The sequence below is a fragment of the Montipora capricornis genome, chromosome 2, assembly GCF_036669925.1.
Source record: "Montipora capricornis isolate CH-2021 chromosome 2, ASM3666992v2, whole genome shotgun sequence".
NCBI lineage: Eukaryota > Metazoa > Cnidaria > Anthozoa > Scleractinia > Acroporidae > Montipora > Montipora capricornis.
Genome location: NC_090884.1, coordinates 26,582,541 through 26,594,786, shown reverse-complemented (window position 1 = coordinate 26,594,786; position 12,246 = coordinate 26,582,541). Strand labels below are relative to the sequence as shown.

At 38.4% G+C, this 12,246-nt stretch overlaps 1 protein-coding gene across 1 annotated transcript in view; it reads right to left on the bottom strand.

Annotated features, from left to right (window-relative positions):
* Positions 1 to 9,938, bottom strand: part of LOC138039189 (tetraspanin-3-like) — a 29,286-nt gene extending 19,348 nt beyond the window's left edge. The window contains exons 1-3 of the mRNA XM_068885379.1: positions 9,788 to 9,938; positions 7,260 to 7,451; positions 2,793 to 2,867 (exon numbers count right to left, since the gene is read on the bottom strand). Of these exons, the coding sequence (XP_068741480.1) occupies positions 2,793 to 2,867; positions 7,260 to 7,451; positions 9,788 to 9,835 (315 nt within the window). The 5' untranslated portion in view covers positions 9,836 to 9,938. The remainder of the gene's footprint in view (positions 1 to 2,792; positions 2,868 to 7,259; positions 7,452 to 9,787) is intronic.
* Between the last annotated feature and the right edge of the window lie 2,308 nt (positions 9,939 to 12,246).

Sequence of the window (12,246 nt, the reverse complement as noted above, 5' to 3'; positions counted from 1 at the left end):
TTAAGGGGTCACCCAGAAGTCATACCAGCAGAGGCCCTTTGGCTCACAGGTCCTCACACGTTCGTACGACAAAACAGATCTGTCCTTGCGTAATATGTAGCTCTAACAGTGCACGATATTGTTTTGGTATTGTCTATCATTGTAGTGCCATGGTAGAAGTCTTGGGTAAATAACCTGAGAAGACATGTGGTTACTAGCAAAGTACTGAACCCAGAAAGATTGAAGAAAATAAATGGGAAGTGAGAAACGTTGTCTTCTGGGCTGACATGTTGATAAACTTCTTTTCAATACAACTTTAAGCGTGCCCTCTGAGCATCTGACAGCTTTGTAACACTAAAGTTTACTAAAGTTAAGCCCTGTCCGGTGGGGTTGGATGGATGACCAAAAACATATAACCCTTCGTAAAACAGAAGCATTGGACCGAAAATTACTATTAACACTAACAAATGCGAACTCAGCAAGGTACAGATTTTGTTAGCTTGCTTTATGCAAAAACAAATATTGATGCAAAAGTAAATAAATATTGATATACAGTTTTTAGAAAGAGCAGAAGGAAGTTTCCAGGACGGTCGCTCAGGAATAACGACATGAAAACAACATTAATTTTGAAGCGTGAATATAGAATATAAACAGTTACGATCAGCGACAAACATTTTTGGAGATTTTTGCTACGTTCAATTTTGTTATTGTACGTTTTGGCTGCACAAATAAATCGCAAAATCAAAAGTGACATCGCTGGAATTCAGCGGGCGCCGTGATTAAGTTACCGCAGCATGTTTACTTGCCAAACAGTGAAGCCTCTGTGTCAAATGATGGCAAGATACCGGGTTTTCGTAAGTTTCTTTTTCTGTCAAGTGTTATAAAGTTTGACAATAAATGAGCAAATTCAAAACAAAGATCACAATCGCCGACCATTGTTTCTGCAAAGTCAAAAATTTACTCTCCAAGATGAGGTTATTTATCACCACGTAATTCCATCATTTTGGAAATAGCAGCTACTTCATTATTCACCGGCGCCACAATTTTTAGCTGATTTTGGGGCTCATTTTGTTGAAACTCAAGCACGCTTCCAACAGCCCTGTTTATTTTCATGAAAACTTTTCTGCTTACAGAGCAATACTAAAAATATCCTCCGTATCACGTTTCAACCTTAAGCTCGAAAATTCAATACACAACATATTATAATTCACAAAGGCAGAAAATATCACAGAATCCTTTTCCAGCGAAACATATTTTATCGAAACAAACAACATAAGATGCACTAAAACGCCATTCGCGTTGCAATGACTTTCCATTGCTGGTTAACAAGAATAACAAACTCACGAGGCAGAATGTATATTTATATTTAATTAAGTTAGCACAACAGAAAAACGCTAACCTCATTTTGACACGAAAATGCTTTACTATTGCCATAAAAACTGTCCAGTTAAGCTCGCATATTATAAAACATGATGAATTCATAAAGGCCACCGTTTCCAGGGAACAATTTTTTGAAACAAACAACATATTTGCTCTTAGAGGCGAAAACCTCTTCCTATTTCATTGCGTGCGTGAAGAGAAAAAAGTTTTTTAACTCAATTGTGTCAAATATGCGCAATATTACAACAAACTAAAATTTTCAGGATCAAACCGTTTCCATGAAGAACCTTTTCCTTGAATAATGAAGCACAAAATAGATGACAAGCTTTCTTTCAAATAATTCTTGGCTGTCACATTACCTGAAGACTGTGCAGAGTTGATCACAGATCCACTTAAGGCGTTCGATTCGTTCTCTGTCTTTGTTGAACCCATAAGTTACCAGAGAATTTTCCATTTGGTTTCAGTGTTCTACATAACAGCACACTTGGCAATATCTTAGAAATGCAGCTCACTTTGATTTCGGCTGGACAGGCGACAGATTGTTGTCGAAGTCCACCGCCTGTCTTGTTCAGTATCCAAATGACTTGCCATTATTGAGCTTCATAAGGGTATATTTTGTTCAAAGATCCACTAAAAAGTTATTCACGTTACATGACTTTCGACGCCATTGCTGGTTAAGTTTATCATTCTACTGTGTCCACCAGAGAAATCTACGCATTTCCACTACCCTCTCTATCCTAAGAAAATATGAGCAGAAGACTCTCTGCACAAAGATACCCGTCCACTTAGCAGGGGAGCGACAGGCAAGACTTTTACCGACACGGAAAAAAAAAAAAAAAGAAAAAAAAGGAAACAAACAAATCCCACCCACTTTTCAACTGGGATTGCCATACTGGCAACCCAGTAATAATTGGTGTTTCATATGGTACCAAAACATTGCTGTCACTTGATACACTGTTGTAGTTATCACCCTTCTAACAACAGTGTCAGGTTAAACTGGTGAAACTGGTTCCAGCCACCTTAAATTCTCATTGTAAAATTAATTCTGAACGCTTCCAGGACAATATTATTGGAAATTAAAGCCAATCAGTTTTCAGCTTGGCAACATGTGGTGCAATCAGTTTCCATAATATTATTACCTCATACCGTAGTATTACGAGCTGATAAACACGATTGAATGGACAAGCTAGAAATACAATGTCTAAGGTCAAAAATGTAGTAACAGCTGATAACCAAGAGCACATGAGCCAATTACAATGCAATATCCAGGATTGAAAAGTTAATTAAAATCATAAATGTTTTACATAATAGCCTAATTCCCGTGAACCTAAACTTCTCAGTTTAACGGTATCTACAGTGTAAACATTAGGGAAGATCAGTATTGAAGATTAATTAATCAATATTGAAACAAAATCTGAACAAACTCACTCTACCTTGTGTCGGTATACATATCCCATGACTCCAGCAGTAACTTCCATTGCAAACAGAAAGAAGAGTAGGATAACAAACTGGTAGGACAAATATAAAAATAATAATTGGTATGATGTAGATTCTGAAGTAGTTTCAATGTACAGTGTAACAGCCAACAGCCAAAAAAAAAAGCATCAGCTACAGTACTTCTTCCCTAAATTGAAGTACAGTTACAGTACATGTACTGTAACAATAATTATTTTTTTTAACCAATCGAGTAAGAGTTAAATCTGTTAAGATTTACTCCCAGGGGTCAACAGGTTAATAACTAGTCTTTATAAGAGGGAACATAGTTTTTGACTGCTTAAAGACAAGTTCTTTCAAAGCTAATTAACGTTAAGATTCATTTTGACAATGACAACAGCTGGTTAGTTTGCTCAAACCAGCAGCCACCTTCAAATTCTTACAGTCTTATATTGGCCAATTTAATTAACTGATACAGTCACCTCCCAATAACTTGAACCCTTGCTAACTCGAATCTCGCAATAACACAAACCAAAATCGATTTCCCTTAATAATACATTTACTGCAATTTTACCATCGGTAACTCAAACCTTCGAACAATAACTCGAACTTCCCAGTAACTCAAAGCTATTTTTGATTCCCTTCAGGCCATTCTCTATAATATCTTTACCTCAATATATATAATTAGGACAACACCTGTCAATATGTGACAAATCAAAACAGCACTGTACTGCAGTCCAAAACACATAATTTATTTTGAAGATGCCGTGTAATCTTCGTCCTTTTTTGCATTACACAAAAACATGTCAACTGGTCCACTTCAGACCAGTTCATTGGTAACTTAGGGTACATTTAACTGTATCTTCATAAAGTGTTGCTGCTTAACTCCTAACTCCCGATAACTTGAACTCCTGTTGACTCAAACCTTTTTCAATTTCCCTTAATTTAAAGATTCCAGTTATCAGGAGTCAACTGTAGTTATACCTCTTTTCATCTTAGTTTTCATGAGTGTTTCCCAGCAACACACCATGAGATAAAAAATTAAGGAGCATTGATTCAACAAAATTCCTAGAACCGATGGCGAAACAAATACAAATTATAACTGATATCTAAGTGTAGACATTCTAAGAAATTCCTGTTAAAGAACGTACTCGCTTAACTTAACCAATCACATTTCTGCATGTCACGCCAGTGGGCATTGTTCTGTATTTTCAAATTTTGTAATATCATCTTTTGTTATAATCCGTTATTTTTGGCAGTTGCCGGATGATTGCTCCGCAACGAGCATGAAACTCTGAGTAGCAATAAATGTCTTCTACCAAATAATCCAACTCTACATACATATATATATCTATATCTATAATATTTCTCTATCTATATATATATATATATATATATATATACTGAATGCAGGATGGCAATAAGCCCTCACAGAGTGCTCAATAGCTAGTGAAGCTAGAGCTACATTGTATGTATACAAGTACAAGTAAAGGTGATTGACCTTCTGAGCGTTAGCGTTCACGTGTAGTGTCACATGACTTTTCATGTAAACAAACCTCGAACGTTCGGACATTCGCGAAGATCGAACATAAAACACACAGTGAGATGTTGTGGCGAGCGGATATGAAATGTTAGTTTCTTTTTGTGCTGAACTTGGAAATGATGCAACAGACACACTAGTCACTTCAATGGTTAGCATTTGGTGTAGGACACGATAGTTTTACACTGAGTCTCGTATTTCGACAGGATTGATGGGGTGAGTCTGGTTGTTCCATCTTCGATCGCTGGGCAGACGGAAATGAAATGCATTCCTCGCCTTATGTTATTTACAAATTTACCTTTGTGTATGACAATTGTCATATACATATTCACTTTAAGGTCGGTAATAAAACCGAATAAAAGTGACTTATTAGCTGCATCAGAGACAGTAGTCATTTCCACCGTTTATTGCGATTGAGTTGCAGAATCCCTGGTGCAGAATGCTCTCGGCTAAAAGGCGTGCTTCCGTTACACGTAAAAACGATTCCCGATTCCCAAAATCATAGGTAAGAAACTTGAATGGTGATATGATCAAGTTTTTTCGCATTTTCTGGCCGAAGTTATAGACGGAAAACGCGGATAATGGTATGACTCATCGCAGTGACTCGTTTGTGTGTTCAAAGGACAGTAAATACACTACTAGTTGTATAGTAGTCCACACTTCGTTGTTTAGCTATAACTAGACCCTCCGTGAGGGTACACTGGGTTGCCTGTGGTACGTGCACCATTCCAGACAATTTTTTTCAAGTTGGGAGGTCATTAAGAAGTCATACCAGATGAGGCCCTTTGGCTCACAGGTCCTCACACGTTCGTACGACGAAACAGACTTGTCCTTGCGTAATATGTAGCTCTAACAGTGCACGATATTGCTTTGGTATTGTCTATCATTGTAGTGCCATGGTAGAAGTCTTGGGTAAATAGCCTGAGAGGATGTGGCTACTAGCAAAGTACTGAACCCAGAAAGATTGAAGAAAATAAATGGGAAGTGAGAAACACTGGCTTCTGGGCTGACATGTTGATAAACTTCTTTTCACCACAAGTTTAAGCGTGCCCTCTGAGCATCTGACAGCTTTGTAATACCGAAGTTCACTGAAGTTAAGCCCTATTGGACGGGGTTAGTGTTTGGATGGGAGACCAAAATAATATACCCCTCACAAAACAGAAGCATCGGACCGAAAATACTATTAACGCTAACAAACTGCGAACTCAGCGACGTACAGATTTTGTTAGCTTGCTTTATGCAAAAACAAATATTGATGAAAAAGTAAATAAATATTGATACACAGTTTTTAGAAAGAGCAGAAGGAAGTTTCCAGGACGATCGCTCGAAAATAACACATTTACGACATGAAAACAACATTTATTTTGAACCGTGAATATGGAATATAAACAGTTACGATCAGCGACAAACATTTTGGGGGATTTTTGCAACGTTCAATTTTGTTATTGTACATTTTGGCTGCACAAATAAATCGCAAAATCAAAAGTGACATCGCTGGAATTCAGCGGGCGCCGTGATTAAGTTACCGCGGCATGTTTACTCGCCAAACAGTGAAGTATCTGTGTCAAATGATGGCAAGATACCGGGTTTTTGAAAGTTTCTTTTTCTGTCAAGTGTTATAAAGTTTGACAATGAAATGAGCGAAGTCAAAACAAAGATCACAATCGCCCAAGTCTTGTTTATGCAAAGTCAAAATTTACTCTGCAAGACGCGTACGACGTTATTTATCACCACGTAATTCCATCATTTTGGAAATAGCAGCTACTTTATTATTCAACTGCGTCACAATTTTTCACTGATTTTGGGGCTAATTTTGTTGAAACTCAAGCACGCTTCCAACAGGCCTGTGAACCCTTCCTGCTTACAGAGCAATACTAAAAAACTTCTCCCATATCACATTTCAACCTTAAGCTCGAAAATTCAATACACAACATGATATTATAATTCACAAAGGCAGAAAATACCACAGAATCCTTTCCCAGTGAAAAATTTATTGAAACAAACAACATATTTGCTCTTAGAGGCGAAAACCTCTTCCTATTTCATTGCGTGCGTGAAGACAACCAACCCCAAGGTAGCAGATTTTACACAGTCTTCAGCACTAATCAGACCTCGTCCACCTTCTTCTCTCAGTATGTAGATACGATCGACATTACTCTTTGGATGGAGACCATTGTGCATGGTAAGTAATTTTCTGGTCTTTCTATCTAGATCTTGTAACTCTGACTTTCTCCAGTCCAGGAATGCAGCAGAATATCTCAGGAGAGGAATAGCCCATGTGTTAATAGCTTATTATTATTATTATTATTATTATTATTATTATTATTATTATTATTATTATTATTATTGAATGTGAGAGAATGTTTAACACACATATTAAATGAAAGGTGTTACAAATGAACCCACTGGGAACTCAGAAAAATCCAAGTCCCAGATGGGGCTGACCTCGAAGTGCACAAATATATGACAATTTAAATACATGAAGGTATTCATAATAACCGAATGTAAGGAATACATTTGGTTTCCGTCCGTCTAGGGATCGAAGATGTTCAAAACCTGACTCACCCCCGTAAATCCTGTCGAAGACGGAAGTAAGAGTGTAAAACTACCGCGTCCCACATCAAATGCTAATCATCGAAGTGACTTGTGTCTTTGTTGCATCATTTCCATGTCCAACGCAAAAAGAAACTAACATTTCATATCTGCTCGCCACATTCTTGCTCGATGTCCCCTCAAGAGGTGCCACAAGAAAACAACTCACACAGAAAAAAAAGCAAAATAACGTGGTATAACCTATTGCTGGGTTACAGTTTGGTCCCAAGTCAAATTCATATAAAACGTAACAAACTCTTCATATAAACATGCACTGAAGTGGATTCTAATTGCAACCTCTTTATCCATTAATCAAATTAAATTAACCACTCACAAATGACAGGCAGCATTTGCTATCACGGCATGTTCCACAGCATCCAAACAATGCTGTGATGAAGACCAGGATTCCAACACCAATCAGGATTCCGCATGGCACAAGTGTGTAAGTATCAGCTGTGATATTGGAAATATCACCAAATTTCTTAATAAGCCAACCAGCCACAAAAAGAACTGCTGCTGAAATACCCTGGGTACAAAGAAATTATACAGTAAGACCATAAATAATGACAAAATGTCAAAATAGACATAACTAAGGCCTCAGAGTTGGTTTAATTTTATCAAGTCTTGTGCTCCACAATTAATAATTTCCTGCTTTTCCAAGATCTCCTTGAAAGAAATGTGTCATTAAGATTTCTCTTTTGGTCTTTCACCTACAGCTGCACATGTAAGCATGCTTTCAGCACAAATGAACTATAAAATCCTTCCACAAAAATATAGAATTAGTACCTGGCAAACGATTGCATGATGAGTAGTTCAATGCGAAATAACAATTAGGTTGCACATCCTTAAATATAAGTCACGTGTCGGCTGCCTGAGCGGGGACATGAAAATAGGGTGGACATGTGTGGGTGTACAAAGCTGCATTTTATAATAACCCAAGTTATTCTAGAGTTTTGATTGATTCTTGCCTATGATCTATTAGAGGAGACGCAGGATTGACGTCACCATCAGCTTTTATGCGAATAAAGTTTAATCCTTTATTATATAAAACAAACAGATTCTATGTTGCCGTGCATCTGTTCAATAATAGATCACAGAAGATGTGAAAATGTGGTAAGTGACACACTCTGCTATTGTCTCATGTGCCACTTTTTTGTTCTTACCACATTTTGACGTCATCTGTGATCTATTACTGAACAGACGCATGGCAAAATGGAATCTATTTGTTAAATAGACCACTTTCAAAATATTAAAATTCAGCTTGATAGTGAGGCTTAGAGGACACAAACAAAAGAAATGAACAAACATTTTCATTCGTGTCCGCTAGGCCTCGCTGCCAAGCTGAATATATCGAAAGTGGTCTATTTCCTCCTTCTTAATTTGCATAACCCTGAATCTGTAGTTCTTCCACACATGCAATTCAAGGGTGTCCATATTTTCATTTTCGACCTTTGCCTATTTTTGGAAAGTCAGTGAAAAACAATAACTACTGTACACATAATTGTTGTTATGCATTGGCATACGATATTCTCCAGCAGTATCGGTTAAAAACTGTACAATATGGTGTCCTTGGTCCGCGAGATCCTTGGTCGGCGACTTTTCCGAACATGATGTTAATTTCCTCGTTAACTAAAGTACCACCAAAAACAAATCTGTCCAAAGATTTCTTGACTATTCTTCTTTTACATGACGAAATTGCGGCTTTCCTGCTATTGGTGATTGTGCGGAATTCAAGTTTGTTGACAGCTAGGTGTGTTAATTTATTTGTCTTTCTAAAAGTCTCTACTTTTGCGACTCCGTAACTTACATGTTCATGTTTACTAAGTTGGCTTGTGTAAAGATAAAACGCAACTGGAACACGTGTCTTTTTGTAGTTTAGATTAACAGATAAACTAATTTCTGCGGTTGGGAACGAATTTACTGCAGAGTTTTAAACTTTTGTTTCATCGACTCTTGAAAAATATCAACAATTTTCGCACAGGGTTCCTTGGTCCGCGACTTATACTAGAACTTAAATCTCGCAAAGCAGACAAAGAAAACCTTCGATAAATGGAAAAGGTCTTTGCTTTAACTGAATATTTTCAAAATCTTGTTTATACATGTTTACGAACGGGTTACCTTCTTTTGTATGTCTAGAATACCTACACGGTCTTATAATGAAATGGACCTTGTGTTGGGAGACGGTCAACTGAAAATAAAAGCAGATTCTATACTCACAACGCCATCCAATACGACTTCAGCTGAGATATATCACGGATAATAAAGATTAAATAAATTTCATGTTCGTACAGAAATTATCGGGATTCACAGGTATTTTTTTTGGGCTGCTTACATGATTCGCGGACCAAGGGCTAAATTCGCGGAAGAAGGGCTCACGATTATGTTCACCCTTTTTTTACAAGAGAAATATTTCAGTTTGGAACATGCCAATTTAATATTGTCGCAAGAAACGAAAAAGCTATCTTAATGAAAAATCTCAGTTCGTGGCGTTTTGATTCAGGTAAGATATTCAAGATATCCTTTTTTCTCGCGGACCACGGACACTATACTGTAGCGGCATCGGTTGAAGCAGCTGCTGAAGAAAGAGGCAAAACATGACAATTTTATTTTGGTACGCTAATCATATACAAATAAGTGAACGGGTATTCTAGGATCCAGCCACAAATTGCATTCAGAATGACAAAATATTCCTTACTAATTTCTCAGCAATGACTAATTTGTCGCCAGCGCAGTAAAAATTAGCGAAGACGCCGACGACATGCATGGAAGATTATGGCGGTAGCATAGATAAATATATAGTCAGTACTGGACCAATACTGGACATGGCAGTGTTTGTGCTTTGAGAACGTCGATCATACTCACAAAATAAACGATGTTAAAGAAGAACAGGAACGCTTTAGAACAGCCCATAGTTGAAACAGAAAACCGTACGACGTAGCAGTGGAAATCGTGGAAATGAAACCTCCCCGTGAATCTATTATACGTGCACGAATCTGGGAACTACTGGTATCATTTTTACGATGACGTCATGATTCCAATGCAGGCATGACGGCAACAATCATGCCACTGTCACAACCTCGACAGGTCTTTTGTTTTTGTTTTTTTTTTTTTTCGCTTTTTGCATTTATCACAAACGCATTTTTCGTAATGGAAGGATGTTTTCATGTAAAGCCTTAAATTTTTAAACTCAAAAAACCCCAGCTCTGAACCAGAGTTAATCGCTTCTAGGTCATTATCTTCTGGTTAGGATTATTCGTGGTTCGAATCTCACTCTACCCGCTTCTTCTCGTTTCTTGCCATTTCAAATTCAAATTTTAGGTTGCAAAATTTACAAAGGTAAAAAAGCAGCTAACGTGCACTTTCAAGGCAATATATTCAACCCCAACGAGACTGAACGTTATCAATTGAGAGTATTTTTCTCCAACTGTTTGTTCTGGGATGAAAAAAGCGACAACTGGATTAATAAAGGATGCAGGGCCCGGGGGGGGGGGGGGGGGGGGGACTCCCATATGAAACAGACGGGGATGCTCGTCGGAAATTTTGAATTTAACCCCTAAAGGAGACCAATCTAGGCGTGGCTTAAGCAAATTTTGACCCCTAAAAGAGACCGTTTAAAAACACAAAAATACGACACGCAATGAGTTTTAATGATAAAAAGGCATAATCATTGAATGCTTTTATCTAAAGAGTAAATTTAAAAGGAAATTTGACTTCTGTTTCTCTTTGCGTAATTCTGTGTTATTTCGCGGAACCCTAAACGAGACCTTGGTGGCAAAAAATATTGGCGCTTTGCCCGGAACACCGTAAGCGAGACCAAAATCCAAAATTTACACCCCTAAGCGAGACGACGAGCACCCCCGTCTGTTTCATATGGGAGTCCCCCCCCCCCCCCCCGCCGGGATGCAGGGTAAGCTGGCGTTACATTGCAATTTAAATTCGCAATCTTGGGACGGTGCAGTAATTGAAACAGTCGCAACCTATTTTAAACAGTCCCTGCTTTAACAGCACTGAGATATGAGTGTACCACATTTCCGGCTTTTTTAAAATTTAATTTTTGTGTAAGTTTATCCAGACAACCCGAAAGCCAATAACCTATTGAAAGCTGTCAATGATTTATTTAGCAAACACACTCTCTATATTGTTGCTGGCGCCCAGAAAAAATTCACAGAAGCATTAAGTTGTTGTTAATTTGAACTTCTCGCCCTAACACACTAATTTCTTATTATTAAAACCCTACTTCTTGTGCCCGCCTCGCACGTCAAAAACCAGTGCTTAAAATAATAATGGCAACTTTATTCATTCAGTTCAATGAAAGGGAAGGATACCAGAGGTTATCCCTATCGAGGGTAATCCCCCACGGCCGGATGTAATTTACTGCGGGTCGATTTTGATGAGGGAAGAAAACCCGAGTACAAGAAGAAAAACCCTCGGAATCAGATTGAGATCGACTGAAACTCAGCCCACATACGACCACGGGGCAAAGTGTTGAACCTGGGTCGCAGAGGTGGAAGGCACGGTTGGTAACCACGAAGCCGTCCTGACTTCCCTGTTTACACTTTCTTTTACTCATCCTTTACAGGTTGGGGTGGAAACTAAGCCTGATCTTATTGACTGCCAGTGCAACCATCTTACCTTGTTCGCCAGCGATTTTTTGGTCGCGCCAAAAGCGGTGTTGCCAGAAATATTAAAGGGTAGAGAGTGTCAAGGCAATTAGAACAGGGGTATCGGCTAAGAGAGATGGTTTCACGATATCGAAGCCTTATCCAAAAAATGTGGTTTGAAAGCGCTTAGGCCCCGTCCACACGTATCCGTTTTCATTTGAAAACGCAACTTTTTCTTGACGGATATGGCTTCCGTCCACACCGTATCCAATGAAAACGATCACTGAAAACGGAACTTTTCAAAAACGTTTTCTCGAGTAGAACGTTTTGAAAACGCTGGCGCGAGTACGTGTGGACGGACGAAAACGGAGCTTTTCGAAAACGCTGACGTCACACTATCAGTTCCAATCCACTCCGCGCAACATTATGAACTTATTCAAGCTGGCGGACAGGCGCTTCACTTTCTTGTGCTAATTTATTACTTCGCAGGCTCATAAGCGAATACTCATGCGTCAAGCATGCGCAGTCGGGTTATCGTTTAAAAGTTATTGTTTTCAAATCAATTCATCGTATACGTGTGGACGGGAGAAAACGATGCGAAAACGCTACGTGTGGACGCGAATTTTTTTTTTGAAAACGTAGAAAAAAAGTTGCGTTTTCAAAATCTGATTCCGTTTTCAAATCTGATTGCGAGGGCCTAAATGGGAGGAGAGAGCTCGT